Genomic DNA, 26,184 nt, shown 5'->3' with positions numbered 1-26,184 from the left:
TGACTTTTGAAGAGGGGCTTAGTTCTTTGATGTTTTTAATTCCATTTCACCTTCAGACACTTTGAAGACTCATGAAAATTCAGAGTATGCAAAGATAGGCCCTCCTTCAATCATATTTACAGTATACCCTCCGTCCGTGATGCCTGGCAGGCTGTGTGCAGTCCTCTGGGGAGCCTCTGACCTCAAATGCCATGAAAGGCCTCTCAGTATTGACTCTTAAGGCCAAGTGTTACGCAACCACCGTTCTCCGTGAGGACATGCACACACGTGTACACTCCAAGGCAGGTAGGTGCCCCCACACACACACGTACAGTACTTAAAAACACAATACTCACACAAAAACACACACACATGCAACAACTTTAATCAAATATACAGGCAATGCTCTAGAATCAGTTAAATTTCCCTCTTTTCCCCATACAGTACACTCCTTTTGACCATGGCCCTATATAGGGACTAGACCTTTTGAACAACGTAGCAACGCCCACTTCCGCTCAACTTCCTACCCGATACATAGCTTCCTGTCCCAATCGCGTCATGTCAGCCTGATTTTAGCCATACTAGCCTCGAAGTCTCTCGTTTTAGCATTATTTCAGTATATTAATATAACCATATTTCCATTTTTTTATCATTCTTGTTGAAAATTCTGTTTATCCATTCAGTTAGGGATTTTTGTAAGTCGATTATTGTGTTCTGTGGCTTTTTGTGTCTCTTAGCTAGCGAGCTATTAACTCACTAACTAGTAAGGTGGCTAGCAATTAGCCACCGCCACCGCCCCCTCCCTTACCAACACTGTTTTACACAAGGTGCTTGCAAGAGCTGACAAAGATAGCAGTGACGGATGTACATTGTCTGGCCAAGACAAGTAGCAAAGCACCGACCTCCAAGTTGGAAAAAGGATTCAAACTTTGTCACCAGTTACCTTTAAACTATGAAGGTAAGTATAGCCAAGTTGTTTGGTAGGCCGTAGGCCAACGTTGTAAATAAGAATTTGTTCTTAACTGACTTGCCTAGTTAAATTAAGGTTAAATAAAATAGAAAAGTTGCCTATCAGACCAGACAAGACGTTTACTCAAAGCAATAACATAGTTTTAAAACATGCCTTTTACAGTAGCTAGCTAACATTACGATTGCTCATTCTTTATATTCCAAATAGTTTCGAACAGGGACAAAGTCACAGGAGAGGTCAGCAATAAGGGCTTGCTGCTACAGGTCCATGAGGAAAAATTACAAACCACACAGTTTGAGTGTAAGGTGACATTTCAGCTGTTTGCGACACACTACATGCCGTTTACACAGTCAGAGATTAAGCCTAGTCTTAGACTAACAAGTTCCTTTCAATGGATATCTGCATTAAGAGGCATTGCTTAGTCTAGGACTAGGCTTAACCCATGTCTATGAAACCGTTCTTAGTGTAGTAATTGTTCAATCGTCTTCCTTGCTGTTTATGTAAATGTTGTTATGTTGGACGCATTAGATTACATTTAAACAAGGGCATATACTCTTAATGGAAAAGTTTAAACCCTTGTTGCTGTAATGAACTTAGTGGCTATTGCATGTTGCACCAGTCGCTTCTGTTTGCTGGTCATGACACATGTTGAGTGATTTTATAGTCTAATCATTTTCTTTGTATATCCCCACGTAGGTTGTACTGAAGCCCTCTGAGCCAGTAACAATGACACAACATCACTGTTCGTGTGTTGCTGGCACTGCATTATGCAACCACACAGTTGCATTGCTATTCCCGTCTGCACACTATTCACAGATGGGAACACCAGTTGTCACACCTGTGCACAGCTGCACAGAGGCCAAGCAGCAGTGCCATAAGCCAAGGACTGTGCTATGTTTTAAAAGCTATACCACATATCAACATCAAATGATTATAATCACATCGTAATGCTAATAAATTATTTAATGAAAACTTAAATTGTCTCATGATTAGATTTAGAATAGTGCTCTTGTCTTTTTACAGGGTCTGCAACCTGGGCCCATAGGCAAAATGACCATCACCAAGCCCACCAAAAAGCGCATGGCAGGAGGGATTAGGTGAGTATTCCCTAATAGCCAGAATAGTAGGTAGTAGCTGGTCATGTGCTATTACACTTTGACTGTATAAAATGATTTAATTTCAGGTGGTTTCTAGTACATTGTTTAGATTGGCTAACCACAGCGGCTGCTTTGCTTTGCAGAAGTACACTCTACAGTGCCCTTCTTGGACCGCTCCCTGACCTCTCAGTTCTCCAGATAGAAGAGGCATACAAGAACTTTGACCCTCTATCCAAGCCATTGATCTGCAGCATGGGGATTGTCTGCGGAAAAGCTTTTAGTCGACTCCCATTTTGGAAAGCGACAGGTGGGGAGCCTCCTGTCTTACCAGCAGCCTCCAATCAAAACTTGACACGTAGTTCACCATAAGGAGACACCACACTTCCCTTCACTGCTCCTGGATGATTACAGACTGGAGAGCACTTTCAAGGCTGCACATTTGTGCTCAGTGAAGAAGACCAGCTTCACGTAGTCTCTTCAGGTGAGAGAATACATAGAGACCCAGTGGTGTTCTCACTAATTAGAGAGAAGCGTGACTGGTACTATTTATGTGTACATGCAAAAGTTCTTAGGCAGGAAAGACTAAATAACTTAATAAAGGGACAGGCTCCTTTAACTTTCAATTAATGAAAGGGAAACAAACCAACAAATCTGTCTGTGCAATTAATTAATTAATCATTTACATGAATTCAGTTACATTTTTCTGTTCTCTTGTGACTAAATAAAAACTCTATAGCATTTTGTTTGGAGTATAAGCAGAGGTGTGTATTATCTATAAATAGATTACGGGGTGTTAGACAATGTGGATGGTCACAGGAAAAAAAGGAAAGATGCATTGCAGTAGTAGCTCATTGCTCCTTGGCCCACGGCTTCACAAGAGGCCCACACTGGTAGTTCTGTGAGAAGGCAAGCCACAGCCCAGATGCAGTTGATGCTTCCCATCAGTGACATGAGGATGTCTTGGACATGGTAGTTATTCCACTGGAATAGCAAAGGTACTGCTCTCTTCTTCAGACGTCGAAGCCCACTAGAAGGTTCAATGAAATCTTCTTAATTTCCTAACTTTCAATAAAGATGCCGCACCAACTAACAACGCTAATGTCGTTAGCACTAACGTTAGCTAGGTACTGGTAGCTAACGTTAGCTAGGTACTGGTAGCTAACGTTAGCTAGGTACTGGTAGCTAACGTTTGCTAGCTAAAGAGACAAAAAAAAGACACAGAACACAGAAAATCACTAACTGAACGACTTCGAGGCTAGTATGCCTCGAATCAGGCTGACAGCACGCTATCGAGACAGGAAGCTATGTATCGGGTAGGATGTTGAACGGAAGTGGGCTTTGATATGTTGTGCAAAAGGTCTACAGGGTACAATTTGGGACGCAGCCTCAACCTAATCCTTGTCATAGAAATCTGGTGCAACATAAATCTATGATGTGCAGAGATTTACTCACTACTGACACTAAAATGTTATAAAGTGCCATTTTCCATGTTATGTTACCTCTGCACACAAACACAATTCAAAGCACAATGTCTCCACAAACCTTGTCGTATTACAATCGATTAAATATGATATTAAGATTGTTTCCCAACTGCAAACTGTAATTGATGGGAGATGAGTTATGCCAGTCATGTTTGAAAGATGTCCCCTCATATAAACTACAAGACTGTTCTTTTCTTTACTAGATTTATCCTCTGCACTGTATTTTAGGCTTGAGTTTAAAGATCACACACACGCAGGCACGCACACGTGAGCGTGCACACACACACACACGCACACACACACAGACGGTGGTGGATGGAGGAAATTAGACGTTTTGAAATGTGTTGATTGCACAACTACATCAATTGGAGCTGGCAAGTGATTTCCTGGCAAGTGACACTGGAAACCATTGACTTGGACATTATCTGGGGCACAGGGAAGCACACACATAAACTCATACACAAAGACATGCAAAGACACACATGTACAAGCAGACGAAAACACACACACTCACACACACACACATACACTCCTACATACGTTAATGGGAGATAGTGATACTCTCTGCTCCAAACCAACGTCCAGTAACTCAAAGCTTTCTAATCTAACCATGTCCCAATATTTTAACACCAATGTGACTCACATCAGGGGATTATTGTTTTCTCCCGGTGGGGGAACTGTGGGGGAGAGTCCCGGATGGTTGAGGGTCAGCTCTCTGGGAACTGTGGGGAGGATCTTGGAGGGCTGGTGGCCTCGCGGTTGGGAGCTTTGGCTGGTGGCTGATCGGTCGCTTGTTCGGGTCCCCGTTTTTGACCTTGTGGGAGATCTGTCGACGTGGCCTTGAGCAGGGCGTTGACCCTGGTTTCTTCTGTGGATCGATCTGGGTGGGAGTCTGCTCGATGAAAATGTAATGAAAATGTTGAGGGGCTTCACTGCAAGTAGATTGTATGTTTTACAGTTTTTCTCAATTGCTAAAACACTAAAACCCATTGGCTGAACAAAGTTCTCAGTTGCTATTTAGCTAATTATGCAGTCTGTTGTCAATACCTTAAACCATTTCACATGGTAAAACACAATTTGCAGATCTCACTTAGACTTTTCAGCAAAACTCTAAACACATTTTCATTCTCAAAACACATTCTGCACTCTAATGCACATGTCATCCATACTGGTCAACACAAGTGGCAACAATCAAATACAAATAGAGAACATATGTCATTGATTGAACACAACCACTCAAAATTGATTTAACCTGTTTCAAATGATGTGACACAACCAATATAAGCCAGTTCAGAGAGCAAACAGGTTGTTGAAGGTGGGAAGGAGAAAGTCTGAGAACGGATACTGTAGTACAGTGCATTGTAGGCAGTATACTGTGCAATGGACAAATTGTATGGCCCTGAACATTGTGCTTTCTATTTATTAACAGTACTGACTGCTCAATAGATTTTGACTGGTTGCAAGATTCATATCAACAAAGAATAAGAATTATAGTATCACAGAGACAAAGGACAAGTTTGTGAGATGCAGGGTACAGTACTGTAAAAATAGGGTTGCAAGGAGGAGGAAGAACAAAAAACAAAATTGCAAAGAGCAAAGCAGAGTAGTAATTTCTGATCAATTTTGAGCTAATATGATAAAGCGTGTTTTCGTTCATCAAAAGACAATGACGGAAAAATATGAATATTTTTTTTGATTAAAAATGTACTTCTCCCTGAGAATTGTATGTTTTTAACAATGTGTTTTCTATTTTTCGGTGTATTGTTTACTGACTGCTTGAGAGTGTATATCATTTTGATCACTTTGTTTATGATTTGAGAGCAGTGTTTGATTTTGAACACAGGTAAAAATGTTTTGAGGCGAATGTTTCATTTTGCAAGAGGAGTCAGAGGTTATGTAAATAGTGCTTGAAGATGAGGTTTTGTGTTTAATGTTTTCAGGAAATGGAGCAAGGTTTCAGAAATGGTGTTTTAGCAATTGAGAAAAACTGTGATATTCCACAAAAACGTGACTCGCGTGTCTTCAATACTGTATCTGTGAATTTCAGGAGAAAAGACAGAATAGAGAAGAGAAGGAGAGATACAGTAGCAAGTGAAAGGGAGAGAGAGAAAGTGAGAGAGAAAGCTTCAGAAAGCGAGTGAGAGAGAGAGAGAGACAGAGATAGAGAGAGAGAGAGAGAGAGAGAGACTGTAGGTATAGATAGCAACTGTAGGTAGAGATAGCAACAGAGAGGGAGTAAGGGAGGTATCAAAAGACAGAGATAGAGAGCATGAGAGAGAAGGAGAGAGAGGAGATGTGAAGAGATAAAGAGTGAGCCTGTAATATTCATCAGTCTCCCATCCCTTCATCCAGACCCTGTCAGTGTCTTAGTAGCAGCCATCCCTTATGGAAAAAACACATGAATTAACACGTGACATTGCTAAGTTATGCATGTGGATTTTCACGTGATCATATAACGTTTCCCATGCAAAATCATGTGGTTTTGGAACACTTCACATGTGATGATATTTCAAAAGGATATTTTTCAAGAGATTTCACCTGCAAATAGAAATGAGTCGTTAGCAGTTTTGTATTACACAAATCCAGTCTCTAGACCACATATTGAGTGTCTCTGTCTTATCTCGGTATCAGATACATTTGTATTGGGTCTTGACTCAGTCACAGAGAGTGAGGACTCATAAGACCAGCTTCCAATCAGTCAACGCATAAAACGGCTTCGCCAGGCTAAATACACAGTATACACTCCTTTCTAGAAGCACTAATACACTATTTTAACTAACCTAACCTATTGGCTAACCTATCGGTCTTCAGTGTGTGACAGGTTCGTAATTCTATTTAACTAGACAAGTCGGTTAAGAACAAATTCTTATTTACTTATTTACAATGACAGCCTACCCCGGCCAAACCCTAAAGACGCTGGGACAATTGTGCTCCACCCTATGGGACTCAACACAAAGTGATCATGTCAAATGTAATTATATTGATTAAAGGTGTTTACTCTATTTTAGCTGAACAGCGTACCACTTACTTCAAGTAATGATGATGACAAATACATTACTCGGTAAGGTCACTCCTATAGAATTCTATGTTCACTCCCACTAAGGCCACATTTGAATAGTTGATATCCCAGGCTTATATGTGCAGTGTTTGCAATAGCCTGGGGACGACATCACACCAAGAAACACTTACCTTGATGAAAGCCCCCCAAACTAAAGAAATTGAAAGTGTCTCTCTTCTGAAACCAAGTTACATGTTGCTCAGTCAGTACACAAACACGGACACAACAAAGATTTGCCATACCGTGAGATGCTGGACCCATACAGGTCTTTGACACATTTACACACTCAAAATGTTGGCACCATTGTAACAGGTTGTTATCAAGCCCCAGTTTCCTGCGGTAGTATCATGTTGGACAATTCTAAATCATGTAGATTCTGACACACACACACACACACACAACACAAACGCAAGCTTTGCAGGTCCATCAAGCAATTTAAATACCTCTCACACCCTACATTTACCCGTGGATCCATGTAGTGTCCTGTAATTCATGTAGTGTCCTTTAATACTTTTAAGTGAGACACCTTTGGTCATTCATAACACATCCATATCGACTATATCGCATGACGTTGTACTTAATTTAAAGTAAGACCTCTTTGGTAATGTATAACACATACATAAATGCCTTATATTGTATGACACTGTTCTTACAAGGTCACATACACTACATGACCAAAGTATGTGGATACCTGCTCATCGATCGTCTCATTCTAAAATCATGGGCATTAATATGAATTTGACCCCCCTTTGCTGCTATAACAGCCGCCATTCTTCTGGGTAGGCTTTCCGCTAGATGTTGGAACATTGCTGCAGGGACTTGCTTCCATTCAGACACTAGAGCATTAATGAGGTTGAGCACTGATGTGACGGCGATTAGGCCTGGCTCACAGTCTGCGTTCCAGTTCATCCCAAAGGTGTTCGATGGGGTTGATGTCAGGGCTCTGTGCAGAACAGTCAAGTTCTTCCACACCAATCTCGAAAAGTAGTTAAGTTAAAAATAGTTAAGATTTAAGATTTACCTTCACTGGAACGAAGGGACCTAGCCCAAACCATGAAAAACAGCCCCAGACCATTATTCCTCCTCCACCAAACTTTACCTTTGGCACTATGTATTGGGGCAGGTAGCGTTATCCTGGCATCTGCCAAGCCCAGATTCGTCTGTCGGACTACCAGATGGTGAAGCGTGATTCATCACTCCAGAGAACGTATTTCCACTGCTCCAGAGTCCAATGGCGGCAACCTTAACATCGCTCCATCCAATGCTTGGCATTGCGCATGGTGATCTTAGGCTTGTGTGCGGCTGCACGGCCATGGAAACCCATTTCATGAAGCTCCCGACGAACAGTTCTTGTGCTGAAGTTGCTTCTAGAGGCAGTCTGGAACTTGGTATTGAGTGTTACAACTGAGGACAGTCGATTTTTACCCGCATTCGGAAAGTATTCAGACCACTTGACTTTTTCCACATTTTGTTACAGTACATCCTTCTAAAATTGATTAAATTGTTTCCCCCCCCTCATCAATCTACACACGATACCCAATACTGACAAAAAATAAACTGAAATAACATATTTATATAAATATTCAGACCCTTTACTCAGTACTTTGTTGAAGCACCTTTGGCAGATGTTATAGCCTCCAGTCTTCCTGGGTATGACACTGCAAGAAAGGCACATCTGTATTCGTAGAGTTTCTCCCATTCTTCTCTGCAGATCCTCTCAAGCTCTGTCAGGTTGGATGGGAAGCGTCGCTGCACAGCTATTCAGGTTCAAGACCGGGCTCTGGCTGGCCACCCAAGGACATTCAGAGACTTGTCCTGAAGCCACTCCTGTGTTGTCTTGGCTGTGTGCTTGAGGTAATCGTCCTGTTGGAAGTTGAATCTTCGCCACAGTCTTAGGTCCTGAGTGATCCGGAGCAGGTTTTCATCAAGGATCTCTTTGTACTTTGCTCCGTTCACCTTCCCCATGACCCTGACTAGTCTCCCAGTCTCTGGCACTGAAATATATCCACACAGCATGATGCTCCCACCACCATGCTTCACCGTAGTGATGGTGCCAGGTTTCTTCCAGACATTACACTTGGCATTCAGGCCAAAGAGTTCAATCTTGGATTTCGTCAGACCTGAGAATCTTGTTTCTCATGGTCTGAGTCCATTAGTTGCCTTTTGGCAAACTCCAAGCAGGCTGTCATGTGCCTTTCACTAAGGAGTGGCTTTCGTCTGGCCACCATAAAGGCCTGATTGGTGGAGTGCTGCAGAGATGGTTGTCCTTCTGGAAGGTTCTCTAGAGCTCTGTCAGAGTGACTATGGTGTTCATGGTCACCTCCCTGACTAAGGCTCTTCTCCCCCGATTGCTCAGTTTGGCCAGGCAGCTTGCTGTAGGAAGAGTCTTGGTGTTTCCAAACCATTTAAGAATGATGGAGGCCACGGTGTTCTTAGGGACCTTCAATGCTGCAGACATTTTTTGGTACCCTTCCCCAGATCTGTGCCTCGACACAATCCTGCCTCTGAGCTCTACATACAATTCCTTCAACCCCATGGCTTGGTTTTTGCTCTGACATGCACTGTCAACTGTGGGACCTTATATAGACAGGTGTGTGCCTTTCCAAACCATGTCCAATCAATTGAATTTACTACTGGTGGACTCCAACCAAGTTGAAGAAACATCTCAAGGATGATAAATGGAAACAGGATGCACCTAAGCTCAATTTCGAGGCTCATAGAAAAGGGTCTGAATACTTATGTAAATAAGGTATTTCTGTTTGCAAAAAATGGGTGTTGTGTGTAGATTGACAAGGATTTTTTTTATTTATGTAAAAAAAATGTTTTGTTAATTAATCCATTTTAGAATAAGGCTGTAACGTAACAAAATGTGAAAAAAGTCAATGGGTCGGATTACTTTCCGAAGGCAATGTATATGGAGGCTGTTTAGTGACAAAAATTGATAAATACATGTCATCTTTCTTAGACAGTAAATTCGTAAAGTATTCAGACCCCTTCAATGTCAATGTTGTTACGTTACAGCCTTATTCTAAAATGGATTAAATAACAACACATTTGTTTTTTACACAATACCCCATAATGGCGAAGCGAAAACAGGTTGTTTGAATTTTTTTTTACATTTATTCCAAATAAAAAGCAGAAATACCTTATTTTCATGATAGTCTCATCTCTCCATAGAGGGTTCATAATATACTGAACGAAAATATAAACGCAACATTTTCATGAGCTGAAATAAAGATCACAGGAATGTTCCATACATACCGAAAGTGAATTTCTCTCAAATGTTGTGCACAAATGCGTATACATCCCTGTTAGTGAGTATTTATCTTTTGTCAAGATACTCCATTCAGCTGACAGGTGTGGCATATGAGAAAGCTGATTAAACAGCATGATCATTACACAGGTGCACCTTGTGCTGGGGACAATACAAATAAAACATTTTTTTGAGGGAGCGTACAATATGCATGCTGACTACAGGGATGTCCACTAGAGCTGTTGCCAGATAATTGAATGTTAATTGCTCTATCATAAGCTGTTTCCAATGTCATTTTAGAGAATTTGGCAGTACGTCCAATCGGCCTCACAACTGCGGACCAGTTTGGAACCAAGCCAGCCCAGGACCTCCTTCACCTGCAGAATTATCTGAGACCAGCCACCCGGACAGCTGATGAAACTGAGGAGTATTTCTGTCTGTAATAAAACATTGAAGGCCAAACTGCTACAGACGATTTGAGAGAAGACTGATTCATGGTCTAACAAACATAGCTCTAGCTCTGTCATTTTTCACAGCAGATGCGGGAGTGTTACCTAGATGGATGCAGTGGATTGATACGGATCCAATGCAAAAAATATTCTCTAGCTTAAGCGGTGCTTATGCCACCCTTTATAAAGCACAGGTGTATGTCACATTTGACATTGGTGGTGTCACATAATTATGCCACACTTTTAAACCTTTTAAAAGCATGATATATGGTTATAGATAATTTGTAAAACATTTTTCGTAGAGTTTATGAAGGCTATATGAATTACTACTGGAAGAAAAACTCAGTGGCTGTTTTTAAATCAATATCCCTTTTAAGAAGAATCATGGTTGCTGTCTATGGTGTAAAATAGATAAAATGAATAGTTCGCCCTAATTCCAAAATGTGTTGAGGGAAAGCTTGAAAGTCTATGTTCATTGTTTTGTGGGGTGTCACACATGACCAGTTTACGTGGTTGTTTAAAATAGATAAACCTGAAATGATAGAAAATATTACACTTTCAAATTGTTATTAAAGTGCAAGTGATGGTTCAATATAACTCGTTGTGCATTAAGTATGTAAAGCTTTGCGTAAACTCGGTTCTACACAAAAAAAAAAAAAGGTTCTTAAATGGTTCATCCTCATCAAATAAGGTTCCTTGTAGAACTCTTTCCAGATAAATCAACTTTTGTTATATGTGGGGTTCTTGAGGTGGTATTTACGGGTCTTCAGAATTCTAAAAGGTTCTTGAAATATATGGAAGCCTGCAGATGTGTCTCTTTCATAGCACACAGCAAATGTGCCAGTGTCCAATAGTGTTGATTATTCAGTGTAACATTTGAAGTGTTGATTCAAGTAGGACTGTCCCAGACTAAAAAAAATCTTGGTCAAACGAAAGTTGTCTGTTCTTATTTTAAACGTGTATTTTTCCATATATACTGATAAAAATAAATATGCTATCAATCACATGAGCTACGCTTGGCCTGTCTGCAATGAACTTGAAACATTGTATCAACTATTAACTTGGGCCCTCATTATTCTGTGCATTCAGAGTTTGCCACACCAGTGAGCTCAGGACAGACATAGCTGTAGGCTATTTGCTCAAGAGAGCTCACCAGACCTGTGTACCGGCACCTCAAATTGTCTACTGCTTGATCTCCTGTTCCTTGCATAGAATATTAGCTCAATAGTATTGTGGAACACCTGCACTTAAATATAAATACTACCAGCACCAAAAATGAGTACCGGAACCTACAGTTGAAGTCATAAGTTTACAAACACTTAGGTTGGAGTCATTAAAACTCGTTTTTCGACCACTCCACAAATGTATTGTTAACAAACTATAGTTTTGGCAAGTCAGTTAGGACATCTACTTTGTGCATGACACAAGTAATTTTTCCAACAATTGTTTACAGACAGATTGTTTCAGGAGACGCTCTAACCACTAGGCTACCCTGCCGCCGAAATCAATCATTCAATCAATCACTTTTGACTAGGACTTAATGTCAAGAATTGTGAAAAACTGAGTTTAAACGTATTTGGCTTAGGTGTACGTAAACTTTGGACTTCAACTGCATGTGTAATCAGGTACTCCTCCTTACTCAACATTGATAGGTGCGCTCCAAACAAAAGACAATGACATTCATACTTCTTGACCTTCGCAGAGAAGTGCAGAGGTGTTGTGAAAGAAGTTGTCAAGGAAGTGCATTTGTGTTTACACAGGCGAGGGCCATGGGAGGCCATGGTGATGCACTTCTGGGCTCGATTTGGCCTCTGCATGCCTCTGGAGGCAACACACCCTACATATGGAGTCTCTGACCACATTTTCGGAGCACAAATTTACATTTAGTCTAGGCCTGCGCAATGGATTAGTTCACTGAGATGGGTGCATATGTGAGTGACTGGCTCAAATCGGTCTTATGTAGCAACATTTTAAATGGTGTTTTTTTACATTGGATAAAAGTAGAGACTCATAGCTACAAAATGGTATATCATACACTACAGTTGAGGAACAATGGGAAAGTAATTTTGCTTTGAATTTGATCAACTTGTAAACTCACTTTTGAGAAAATGGCTGTTGAATATTTTGGTACTACTACTGGAGAGCCCTTCTTTGTCTACACCCATTCAGAATCGTTCAGACCCCCTTAAGCTTAAGCCCCACCCATCTCTTTAAGGGTTGGTTCGAATGTTCTGTACTAACAACAGCAGTAATGCACCTAAACTAACTTTCTAGCTACTTCCAGACACAAATGAGAGAAGAGCTCACTTAACATTACTCACCCTAGCAAAGCTGGTTAGGCTGTTATGTTATCCAGAGCATTGGTGACTGCAACTGTGATGTCAGATTGTCCATTTGTAAATTCATAGTGTTTCGCTCTCTGAGTGTTCAGAGAGCGAAACACTGAGGTTGATCCGAACATTCTGACCTCACAACGGCAGTCATACGTTCATACGTTGTGCAGAACACACCACCCTCTGGAGAGCCTTGCGGTTGAGGGCAGAGCAGTTGTCGTACCAGGCTGTGAAACAGCCCGACAGGATGCTCTCGATTTTGCATCTGTAAAAGTTGGTCAGGGTTTTGGGTGACAAGCTAAATTCCTTCTGTCTCCTGAGGAGACTGCTGATTTTGTACATTTGACCACTGACAAATAAATGATCAGGCTATAATTGTAATGGTAGGTTTATTTGAACAGTGAGAGACAGAATAACAACAAAAAAATCAAGAAAAACGCATGTTAAAAATGATATAAATTGTTTTGCATTTTAATGAGTGAAATAAGTATTTGACCCCTCTCAATCAGAAAGATTTCTGGCTCCCAGGTGTCTTTTATACAGGTAACGAGCTGAGATTAGGAGCACACTCTTAAAGGGAGTGCTCCTAATCTCAGCATGTTTCCTGTATAAAAGACACCTGTCCACAGAAGCAATCAATCAATCAGATTCCAAACTCTCCACCATGGCCAAGACCAAAGAGCTCTCCAAGGATGTCAGGGACAAGATTGTAGACCGACACAAGGCTGGAATGGGCTACAAGACCATCACCAAGCAGCTTGGTGAGAAGGTGACAACAGTTGGTGCGATTATTTGCAAATGGAAGGAGCACAAAATAACTGTCAATCTCCCTCGACCTGGGACTCCATGCAAGAACTCACCTCGTGGAGTTGCAATGATCATGAGAACAGTGAGGAATCAGCCCAGAACTACATGGGAGGATATTGTCAATGATCTCAAGGCAGCTGGGACCATAGTCACCAAGAAAACAATTGATAAAACACTACGCCGTGAAGGAATGAAATCCTGCAGCGCCCGCAATGTCCCCCTGCTCAAGAAAGCACATATACATGCCAGTCTGAAGTTTGCCAATGAACATCTGAATGATTCAGAGGACAACTGGGTGAAATTGGTCAGATGAGACCAAAATGGAGGTCTTTGGCATCAACTCGCCGTGTTTTGAGGAGGAGGAATGCTGCCTATGACCCCAAGAATACCATCCCCACCTTCAAACATGGAGGTGGAAACATTATGCTTTGGGGGTGTTTTTCTGATAAGGGGACAGGACAACTTCAGCGCATCAAAGGGACGAGGCCATGTACAATCAAATATTGGGTGAGAACCTCCTTCCCTCAGCCAGGTCATTGAAAATGGGTTGTGGATGGGTATTCCAGCATGACAATGACCCAAAACATATGGCCAAGTCAACAAAGGAATGGCGCAAGAAGAATCACATTAAGGTCATGGGGTGGCCTAGCCGGTCTCCAGTCCTTAATCCCATAGAAAATCTGTGGAGGGAGCTGAAGGTTCGAGTTGCCAAACGTCAGCCTCGAAACCTTAATGACTTGGAGAAGATTTGCAAAGAGGAGTGGGACAAAATCCCTCCTGAGATGTGTGCAAACCTGGTGGCCAACTACAAGAAATGTTTTACCTCTGTGATTGCCAACAAGGGTTTTGCCTCCAAGTCATGTTTTGCAGAGGGGTCAAATACTTATTTCCCTCATTAAAATGCAAATCAATGTATAACATTTTTGACATGCATTTTTCTGGATTTTTGTTGTTGCTATTCTGTCTCTCACTGTTCAAATAAACCTACCATTAAAATTATAGACTGATCATTTCTTTGTCAGTGGGCAAACGTACAAAATCAGCAGGGGATCAAATACTTCTTTCCCTCACTGTCTTCCAGTCTGCGTGATCAAAACAATCTTGAAGCGTGGCTTCCGATTGGTCAGACCAGTGTTGAATGGTTCTCCTCACCGATACATCCTGTTAGAATTTCCGCCTATAAGACGGAACGAGCAAGATGGCGTCGTGGTTGGATTTGCCGAAAGGAGGGCGGGGGAGGGCTTGTATGCATCGCAGAAGTTAGAGTAGCAGTGATCGAGAGTATTAGCCCTGCGTGTCATGCAATCAATATGCTGACAGAATTTAGGCTGCCTTGTTCTCAAATTCTCTTTGCTGAAATCCCCAGCTACAATAAATGCATCCTCCGGAGATATGGTTTCTGGTTTACATAGGGTCCAGTGAAGTTCCTTGAGGGCCGTCTTGGTGTTCACTAGAGGGTGAATGTACACAGCTGTGACTATAAATGATGAGAACTCTCTTGGTAGGTAAAATGGACGGAATTTGATTGTAAAGAATTCTAGGTCATTTGAGCAGAAGGACTTGAGTTCCTGTATGTTGTTATGATTGCACAATGAATCGTTAATCATAAAGCATACACCCCCGCTCTTCCTTTTCCCAGAGAGATGTTTGTATTTGTTGGCACGATGCATGGAGAAGCCTGGTGGCTGAACCAATTCCAACAACATATCCCGAGAGAGCCATGTTTCTGTGAAAACATAGACTGTTACAATCTCTGATGTCTCTGTGGAAGGCAACTCTTGCTCGAATTTTGTCTACCTTGTTGTCAAGAGACTGGACATAGGCGAGTAGGATACTCAGGAGCGGTCAGTGATGTGCACGTCTACGGAGCCTGATCAGGAGGCAGCTCCGTCTGCCCCTTCTGCGGTGCCGTTGTTTTGGGTCAGTTTCTGGCATTAGGTCCATTGTCCTGGGTGGTGGTCCAAACAGAGGATCCGCTTCAGGAAAGTTGTATTACTGGTCGTAATGTTGGTAAGTTGACGTTGCTCTTATGTCCAATAGTTCTTCCCGGCTGCACGTAATAGGACTTAAGATTTCATGGGGTAACAATGTAAGAACAAATAATACATTAAAAAAACAAAATACTGCATAGTTTCCTAAGAACGCGAAGCGACCATCTCTGTTGGAGCCATTTTTGTACCTAGACATATTGACTAACTCAAATAGACAGATGCGTGCTATACGGCAGACCAAATCAAACTTATCTCTCGTCATGTCCAGCCCACTCATTCTCTCAGCCAATCACGGCTAGCGGAAAGGTTGCTACCTTATTCTGTGGCTAAACCAATTGGACTCGTAATTTAACAATTGTATTCGTATTTACAGACAGCATTCAAGTTTGTTATTAAGGCACATGTTAGGTCACATGTTCGAGAGGGCTTTTCTGCCAAAAAAACGCATTTTGATAAAAAAGGTGGCAAATCTCTCTCTCTCTCTATATATATATATATATATATATATATATATATAGAGAGAGAGAGATATGCTTCTGGTCAATTAAAACCATTTTGGTCAACTAAACAATCGAGCAGTTGACTAAATAGGGTCAGCCTTCGATTCAAGAGTTAAATTAACATTCAATGGTGTAAAATAACCTCAGTATTTGTGTTAAAAACCAGAGTTAAACCAAAACTACACCCATCATTATCATATATCACAGCATGCTCTACTGCAGGCTGATATTTAGAACTGTTTGTTTCAATATCTAGATTTTTACATTTATATTGATTGATTAATAATCTTATACTTCTCAAATATAAATAACCTACATTTTTTCTATACTATTCCAATGTGTTACTTGGACTTATTGAACCCCTTACTGAAATGATTGTTCCAGTTTAGTTGTTTAGGGTAGTCTCATATCCTAGTCGTCCGAACCCTGGCAGTCATTGTGAATGGAGGTTACGGGTATATTACATTTCCAAATGTTGGCCATCCCCTTTCCAATAGGAATTACTTACCACTTTACAATTCAGTATAATGTGACTTACTGGCCTGATGTGGCCTGTCAACCATGAGTTTTAGGCCACTATATTAGGGTAAAAACAGGTCCTTAAAAGCAGGCCTTATGAAATATGAATTGTCTTCATGAATACAATTTAAATGTCAATATATCCATTTAGAACTTCACTTGTTAAAGGCAACAGGGGAAAAAATGAATTAGTCCAACAAGCATTTCTCTGGAACTAGCAAACAGATTTATGGGTGGTACTGGTAACTTTAAAATGCACTCGAAAGGCACCCTGGGAAATATGCAAAAAAGGCTTAAAACCCTACAGCAAGGCTATTCAATTCTGGTCCTGGAAACATTTCTGTTTTTTGATTTTTGTATGATACTACTACTATTACTAAATTTAAGAGTGTAAGATAACCCCTACTCAGTGGATCTTCAGAAAAAAGTTGACACTCCGTTTCACATATATCCACTCATATGGAATTCAGGACTTTATTGAGCAATAAAAAATATACACCAGGGAAAATATTTTCCTTTTTCCGTTAATCCTTAATATTTTTCCATCCACGAAATCTGATTAAATTCTTCTGCATATTAGACCCATGATCCAAAAGTAAAACTGAAAAAAGGGGCAGTCAGTTATTCAACAGTAAAAGTAGATCAGCTGGAATGAGTTCAAAAGCATTTCTGTTTCATTGTTTTAAAATGATTTGAGGAGGAGGATTGAGAGAGCGAGACGATTAGTTTAACAGACGTTGTGACAGACGTTGAGAGTCTAGGTCGCCACTGTCACTGCAATCGCTACATCCAACTCTGCCACATCCATATCCTCCCCGTAGAGTTCTGCCAGTTTCTGAAATTCGGGCCCCCAGTCATCCAGGTAGTTATAATCCTGTTCTGAGTGTGTTCCTGGGGAGTCCAGAGAGCTGATGGAGCCTGTGGGCGACCCTTGACCCTCGTATGCATAGGTCTGGAGGGAGTCATAGGGAGGCCCACCAGTGTCCATGTCTGCCTCCACCAGTCTTTGTTTAATAAACTTCTGCACATTCACCTGGTCCAGCTCTGGGGGACTATGGCAGCCCCGCGCCGGCCTGCCACATTGTCGGGCCGACTCCGGCCGGACGTCCCGTCGGAACTTGAGCTCTTCCGCGGCGGCGGGGTTCCGCAGGGCAATAATGTCGAAAGCCTCAGTGTCCTCTTCACCGCCGCCCTCGTCGTCGTAGGTTACCACGTTCTCACGCACGTCCTCCTCTGAGATGATGAGGGGCTCCTTCTTGCTCCGCCGCAGAGTGATGAACAGAACCACGATCACTGGAGGAAGACAAGGACAGATGCTGTGTCAACAACAACAACAATAATATCAACAATGCCAAAACAGTGAACAGAATCACAACCGCTGTAAGAAGAGAGAAAATAACAGAGATATCATGTCAATAACAACAACAACAAAATGGTGATGAACAGAGCCGCGATCGCTTCAGAAGAGCGTGACAAGCAGAGACACCATGTCAACAGAAACAACAATAATGGAAATAACATCAACAAAATGGTGGTTTTACAATGCCACTCCAGAGAGTGATGAACAGAACGATGATCGATAAAATTAGAAAATGAGACATGTAGAGAAGCCATGTCAACAACAACAATAATGACTGTAATGAAAACATCAACAAAACGGTTGGTTTAACAACACCCCATCATTATTGTAGCAGTTGCGTTTCAGCACAATATCCAAGCCTGGTCGCATGCTAATTCCATGCTCTGCATGTGGTGTTTGCATGTAATGTATTAAGTCATACAAAATGGGCATGTTTTGGGTCGTAAACAGCTAACAAAATGAAAGCTCTGTCTTTGTCCCAAATGGCATTCTACTCCCTATTAAAAGGTAAGAGTACCATTAGGAATATAGGCCCTGAAACATTCCTTCTTTTTATTATAATACATATTAATTCCTGATTATACACAGAAGCGAGCAGAGCTGTAAATCAGTATTTCCCATTAGCAGTCATCAGTATTAGCTGTGAGGATGCTCTGAATGCAAGCTGCTAGGATGCTGATGAGAATCTTCTCATTATAGGCTGAGTTCCAAATGACACCCTATTCTCTAATAGTTCACTACTTTTGTTAAGGGCCAATTCTTTATTTTTGCACATTACATATTTTAATGTAATAGGAAATTAGCATTGTGAAATCATTGTCAAAACCGCAAGAGATACTGTTGTATGTAGGTCTAGAGTATTTATGTATTGATCATATCAAAACAGAAATATTAAAACATTACTTTAACAACTGAAAACAACTGTATGTGGTGCCAGAACCATTGACTTGCTGCATTATTATATTATTAAGATGCTTGATGGTAACTCTTAACTGGTTTGGACAGCTCATGAGGTCTCCTAAATATCTGTTGACTTGGTTAGTTTTTATTTTTACCCAAAATAGTAGGAATAAAATGGCTCTATTCTCAGCACTTACAAACAATTTTCTACTCTGAGACGCTTAGTGGATATGGGCCCTGGGCAGTACCTCAAACTGTCATGATTACCAGCTGAGAAACCTTTATGAATTGATTTTACTCCTAGCTCAGAGTTTGTCTGGGCAGTGTCTTAACATCATCCTAAAACATACTCTAAACTGGGATTTATTTAGCCTTAAATCAGGTTAACAGGATTCCTAAGACCCTTTCTGAGATGCTTTGTGGAAACTGGCCCAGGTCTCTGCTCCGTTCTAGCAAGACACACACAGTAGTATACACCACCACACTCAGTCACTTGCCTGCCACTCCACGAACCCAAAGGCTCTTTTAAGAGCCACCTAATAAATGTAAATACGTGTGTGTGTGTGTGTGTGTGTGTGTGTGTGTGTGTGTGTGTGTGTGTGTGTGTGTGTGTGTGTGTGTGTGTGTGTGTGTGTGTGTGTGTGTGTGTGTGTGTGTGTGTGTGTGTGTGCGTGTGTGTGTGTGTGCCTGTCAAACTATAAATGAGAAAATGTAGAGCCCTAGGTGGTAACGCTAACCATTACGCTACAAACCCAGTCGTAAACATGTTAACTTGACAGTCTATTTAAATGGACACTCTGGTGATGATAGGAAGCATTTGTTCCAAAACGTTTTTTTTGTTCATTCACTCAGTGCTGATTGAACATTTGTTTACCTTGCTTGGTTAAAAGACAACCAATCTAAAACAGTTGATTTGTTGAAAACAGACTAATTTTATCATGTAGCTCAGTGGTTCCCACCCTTTTTCGGTTAGTGTAACACTAACTGAATTTAAGACTGCCCGGAGTACCCCTGAAGTACCCCCGAATGTGCATCTTACTAGTAAGTCTATGGTCTCATGAGTCTTCTCAAGTACCCCCTTGTGGTTAGGCCAATTACCCCCAGGGGTCCTAGTACCCCTGGTTGGGAACCACTGACGCAACTAAACGTGTTAGCAAGCATTGCATTTGATTTTGACTACACACAGGTCACACAAGCAAGCAATGATGTTGTTATTGTTTTACCACCTATTTGACTTTTTGTTGTTGTAAAACAACCACACAGCTTACACAACCTATGGTAACCCAATGCCATCACTTTCTCACACCAAAGCGACAACAGTGACACATCAAGGGATAAGAGTGTGAGAAGGCTTGTGATGCTGAGTTGTTGAGCAACCGAGTTGCTTGTACCCGGTTTTAGAACTCTTGAGATTCAGATGAAAAAGATATTAGCGTGGTCAGAAATGCTATAAAAAAAAAAGTTGCACATAGTTGGTTTTGATTGGGCACATGAGAGCAATACATTATTCATTTAATAAAAACTGTCGCACATACAAACTTGTAGCTTCTGAAACATGGCAAATTCAATGGTCACTTTACGAAGGCTGTAGTCTTGTTATTATCCAATGCCTAGATTTTGAGCTAGGTCGAGGCGGAACATTTGATTTTTTTCCTAACGGTCACGACCTTGTCGTAAAAATCGGGTTTTCCCTAACCTCTTAAGTTGACAGCCCCCGAAATTGGGCACTAGAAGTACGACCAAGAATATGTTTTCCGCGACGCGGATCCTGTGTTCTGCCTTACAAACAGGACAACGGAATGGATCGCTTGCAGCGACCCAAGGAAACGACTACGAAAAAGAGGGAAACGCGGCGGTGTTCTGGTCAGACTCCGAAAAAGGGCACATCGCGCACCACTTCCCAGTATTCTTCTTGCCAATGTCCAGTCTCTCGACAACAAGGTTGATGAAATCCGAGCAAGGGTGGCATTCCAGAGGGACATCAGAGACTGTAACGTTCTTTGCTTTACGGAAACATGGCTTACTGGGAAGACGCTATCCAGGGCGGTACAGCCAACGGGTTTCTCCACGCATCGCGCGGACAGAAACAAACATCTCTCTGGTAAGAAGAGTGGCGGGGGCGTATGCCTCATGACTAACGGGACATGGTGTGATGAAGGAAACATACAGGAACTCAAATCCTTCTGTTCACCTGATTTAGAATTCCTCACAATCAAATGTAGACCGCATTATCTTCCAAGAGAATTCTCTTCGATTATAATCACAGCCGTATATATCCCCCAAGCAGACACATCGATGGCTCTGAACGAACTTTATTTAACTCTTTGCAAACTGGAAACCATTTATCCGGAGGCTGCATTCATTGTAGCTGGGGATTTTAACAAAGCCAATCTGAAAACAAGACTCCCTAAATTTTATCAGCATATCGATTGCGCAACCAGGGGTGGTAAAACCTTGGATCATTGTTACTCTAACTTCCGCGACGCATATAAGGCCCTGCCCCGCCCCCTTTCGGAAAAGCTGACCACGACTCCATTTTGCTGATCCCTGCCTACAGGCAGAAATTAAAACAAGAGGCTCCCACGCTGAGGTCTGTCCAACGCTGGTCAGACCAAGCTGACTCTACACTCCAAGACTGCTTCCATCACGTGGACTGGGACATGTTTCGTATTGCGTCAGATGGGAATATTGACGAATACGCTGATTCGGTGTGCGAGTTCATTAGAACGTGCGTCGAAGATGTCGTTCCCATAGCAACGATAAAAACATTCCCTAACCAGAAACCGTGGATTGATGGCAGCATTCGCGTGAAACTGAAAGCGCGAACCACTGCTTTTAATCAGGGCAAGGTGTCTGGCAACATGACTGAATACAAACAGTGCAGCTATTCCCTCCGCAAGGCTATTAAACAAGCTAAGCGTCAGTACAGAGACAAAGTGGAATCTCAATTCAACGGCTCAGACACAAGAGGCATGTGGCAGGGTCTACAGTCAATCACGGACTACAAGATGAAATCCAGCCCAGTCACGGACCAGGATGTCTTGCTCCCAGGCAGACTAAATAACTTTTTTGCCCGCTTTGAGGACAATACAGTGCCACTGACACGGCCTGCAACGGAAACATGCGGTCTCTCCTTCACTGCAGCCGAGGTGAGTAAGACATTTAAACGTGTTAACCCTCGCAAGGCTGCAGGCCCAGACGGCATCCCCAGCCGCGCCCTCAGAGCATGCGCAGACCAGCTGGCCGGTGTGTTTACGGACATATTCAATCAATCCCTATACCAGTCTGCTGTTCCCACATGCTTCAAGAGGGCCACCATTGTTCCTGTTCCCAAGAAAGCTAAGGTAACTGAGCTAAACGACTACCGCCCGTAGCACTCACTTCCGTCATCATGAAGTGCTTTGAGAGACTAGTCAAGGACCATATCACCTCCACCCTACCTGACACCCTAGACCCACTCCAATTTGCTTACCGCCCAAATAGGTCCACAGACGATGCAATCTCAACCACACTGCACACTGCCCTAACCCACCTGGACAAGAGGAATACCTATGTGAGAATGCTGTTCATCGACTACAGCTCGGCATTCAACACCATAGTACCCTCCAAGCTCGTCATCAAGCTCGAGACCCTGGGTCTCGACCCCGCCCTGTGCAACTGGGTACTGGACTTCCTGACGGGCCGCCCCCAGGTGGTGAGGGTAGGCAACAACATCTCCTCCCCGCTGATCCTCAACACGGGGGCCCCACAAGGGTGCGTTCTGAGCCCTCTCCTGTACTCCCTGTTCACCCACGACTGCGTGGCCACGCACGCCTCCAACTCAATCATCAAGTTTGCGGACGACACAACAGTGGTAGGCTTGATTACCAACAACGACGAGACGGCCTACAGGGAGGAGGTGAGGGCCCTCGGAGTGTGGTGTCAGGAAAATAACCTCACACTCAACGTCAACAAAACTAAGGAGATGATTGTGGACTTCAGGAAACAGCAGAGGGAACACCCCCTATCCACATCGATGGAACAGTAGTGGAGAGGGTAGCTAGTTTTAAGTTCCTCGGCATACACATCACAGACAAACTGAATTGGTCCACTCACACTGACAGCGTCGTGAAGAAGGCGCAGCAGCGCCTATTCAACCTCAGGAGGCTGAAGAAATTCGGCTTGTCACCAAAAGCACTCACAAACTTCTACAGATGCACAATCGAGAGCATCCTGGCGGGCTGTATCACCGCCTGGTACGGCAACTGCTCCGCCCTCAACCGTAAGGCTCTCCAGAGGGTAGTGAGGACTGCACAACGCATCACCGGGGGCAAACTACCTGCCCTCCAGGACACCTACACCACCCGTTGTTACAGGAAGGCCATAAAGATCATCAAGGACATCAACCACCCGAACCACTGCCTGTTCACCCCGCTATCATCCAGAAGGCGAGGTCAGTACAGGTGCATCAAAGCTGGGACCGAGAGACTGAAAAACAGCTTCTATCTCAAGGCCATCAGACTGTTAAACAGCCACCACTAACAGTGTGAGTGGCTGCTGCCAACACACTGTCATTGACACTGACCCAACTCCAGCCATTTTAATAATGGGAATTGATGGGAATTATGTAAATATATCACTAGCCACTTTAAACAATGCTACCTTATATAATGTTACTTACCCTACATTATTCATCTCATATGCATATGTATATACTGTACTCTACATCATCGACTGCATCCTTATGTAACACATGTATCACTAGCCACTTTAACTATGCCACTTTGTTTACTTTGTCTACACACTCATCTCATATGTATATACTGTACTCGATACCATCTACTGTATGCTGCTCTGTACCATCACTCATTCATATATCCTTATGTACATATTCCTTATCCCCTTACACTGTGTATAAGACAGTAGTTTTGGAATTGTTAGTTAGATTACTTGTTGGTTATCACTGCATTGTCGGAACTAGAAGCACAAGCATTTCGCTACACTCGCATTTAACATCTGCTAACCATGTGTATGTGACAAATAAAATTTGATTTGATTTGATTTGATTTGATTTAGAATTACTTACAAAAATATATGTAGATGTTTACTTGTCACATTTTGTTGATTTCTCACCGTTTTATGAATCAGAAGACAGCCATCTAGAGCTTCCTAGGACCATGTCAATGTCCTCTGTCGAATAAACGTGTATTGCCTCCTGCTGGTGGTCGGCTACATCATTATATCAATTTATATCACTTCACTCCAATGTTACGTCAAAAGGGCAGAAAAATGTATCCAGCTCGACTGCTTCACGGCACAGACATGGCAAAGCCATCGCTGAACTTGTCTTGAGCAGGCAGATCTAAATACATAACTTTCATAGCTCTAAGATAAAGTATGCGACCTACACACTCCCTTAAGCCTAAAATAATAAAATAAGTCCTTTTGTGTGGAAGTCAAACATTTGTTTTACGTCAGACACATTGCATGTTCTCAGAACAACAAAATCAAGGCCTTTACGTAGCCCTTCTCCCTTGTCCGTTTGACTATCAATAATGTCATGGTATGTTTGGTAAAGAAGGTAAAATATTTTGAGTACATGTTCTTAAAACATATTTTAATGATATATGGACATATTACGAAGTATGAAAAGGCATATTCATTCACAATGTTTAAAAAATATATTATACCATTATATTTGTAAATGTTTTGTGTACTAGATCATATGGGTTGAAAAATATATTTTTTGTTCTTCACATGAATAAACAGAATTTTACTCCAATCATTATCATATTTCCCAGCATGCTCATTGCAGGCAGATTTTTGGAATGGTTTGTTTCAATATCTGTTTTTGCGTGTACATTGATTAAAGGTCGACTGCACTTACTAATTTGGCCTTGTTTTGAATTTTGCTCACTAAGATATGCTAGCGGCCAAGACTTTACCCAAACAAGAGTTGTCTGGGGGCTGTGGTTTGATGTGGGTGTGTTATGTTTGTATATCGTACCCCGGCAGGTACTGTTGTTAGTCCCTCTTCTGTTACCATGGCAACAACATAGCCCTTTCCTCCAAATAGTAATTTCCTTAAAATAGTCAGAATCAATCTAAGATAAATCAATAAACCTGTACCTTCTTAGTCGTGCACTTTTACATCTAGCTAAGGCGATTGATGCAGTATTTCTCAAATAAATCATGAAAGAAATGAGTCGAGAATGTATTGCTGCGCACTAATGACATGATTTTGTCACCAAATCTATATATATATTTTGGGGGGTAAAATTCATGTAAATTAATAGTTAGCGCTCATCCAGCCGTGGGCTCCCACTTTTTTTTAAAGGTACACAAATACAAAGCATTAACCACCATAATCATAACACAGAGACGAACATTAACACCCCATCCTGTGGGCCGGAAAGGAAAGAAAGTAAAAAATACAATATACATATGCCTCCACCACCATGCGTCGCCGTAGTGATGGTGTCAGGTTTCCTCCAGATATGACGCCTGGTATTCATGCCAAGTAGTTCAATCTAGGTGTCATCAGACCAGAGAATCTTGTTTCTCATGGTCTGACAGTCTTTATGTGCCTTTTGGCAAACTCCAAGCAGGCTGTGCCTTTTACTGAGGAGTGGCTTCCGTCTGGTCACTCTACCATAAAGTGCTGATTGCAGATGGTTGCCCTTCTGGAAGGTTCTCCCATCTCCACAGAGGAACTCTGGAGCTCTGTCAGAGTAACCTTCGTGTTCTTGGTCACCTCCTTGACCAAGGCCCTTCTCCCCCGATTGCTCAGTTTGGCTGGGTGTCCAGCTCTAGGAAGAGTCTTGGTGGTTCCAATCTTCTTCCATTTAAGAATGATGGAGGCCACTGTGTTCTTAGGGACCTTCAATGATGCGGAAATGTTTTGGTACCCAGATCTGTGCCTCAACACAATCCTGTCTCTGAGCTCTGATGGCTTTGACCTGATGTTTTTTTTGTTGCTGTGACATGCACTGTCAACTGTGGGACCTTATATAGACAGGTTTATACCTTTCCAAATAATGTCCAATCAATTGAATTTACCACAGCTGGACTACAATCAAGTTGTAGGAACATCTCAAGGATGATCAATGGAAACAGGATGCCCCTGAGCTCAATTTCGAGTCTCATATTAAAGGGTCTGAATACTTACGTAAATAAGGTATTTCTGTTTGTTGTTTTTTTTTTTGTAAGAATTTCTAAAAAACTTTTTCTGTTTTGTCATTATGGGGTGTTGTGCATAGATTGATGAGGGAATGTTTTTATTTAATCAATTTTAGAATAAGGCTGTAACGTAACAAAATGTGTAAAAGGTCAAGGGGTTTGAATACTTTCCGAATGCACTGTATTACATATGCTGACCATCGCTAAGGGAAACGCTGTCATCCTAAATAGTTTTTGTTCATTTGTTTGAATTAATTGAATGTATTTTCACCTGGAAAAATTAGGCTACAGCTGTGACAACATTTTATCATTATGTCAATGTATTATTA

The 26,184-nt window shown here is 41.9% G+C and overlaps 1 protein-coding gene and 1 long non-coding RNA gene across 2 annotated transcripts in view; one reads left to right on the top strand and one right to left on the bottom strand.

Annotated features, from left to right (window-relative positions):
- Nucleotides 1-1,448: 1,448 nt before the first annotated feature.
- Nucleotides 1,449-11,296, top strand: LOC127912823 (uncharacterized). Its single transcript, XR_008083552.1, has 3 exons — nucleotides 1,449-2,046; nucleotides 2,190-2,527; nucleotides 10,139-11,296. It is a non-coding gene; the product is annotated as an uncharacterized LOC127912823 (long non-coding RNA).
- Nucleotides 11,297-16,887: 5,591 nt separating this feature from the next.
- Nucleotides 16,888-26,184, bottom strand: part of LOC118361557 (cadherin-18-like) — a 215,768-nt gene continuing 206,471 nt past the window's right edge. The window contains exon 12 of the mRNA XM_035741579.2: nucleotides 16,888-17,730. Coding sequence (XP_035597472.1) covers nucleotides 17,195-17,730 — 536 coding nt within the window. The 3' untranslated portion in view covers nucleotides 16,888-17,194. The remainder of the gene's footprint in view (nucleotides 17,731-26,184) is intronic.

The sequence above is a fragment of the Oncorhynchus keta genome, chromosome 28 (genome assembly GCF_023373465.1).
Source record: "Oncorhynchus keta strain PuntledgeMale-10-30-2019 chromosome 28, Oket_V2, whole genome shotgun sequence".
NCBI lineage: Eukaryota > Metazoa > Chordata > Actinopteri > Salmoniformes > Salmonidae > Oncorhynchus > Oncorhynchus keta.
Note: the sequence above shows the minus strand (reverse complement) of the source record. Positions and strands in the feature narration are given on the sequence as shown.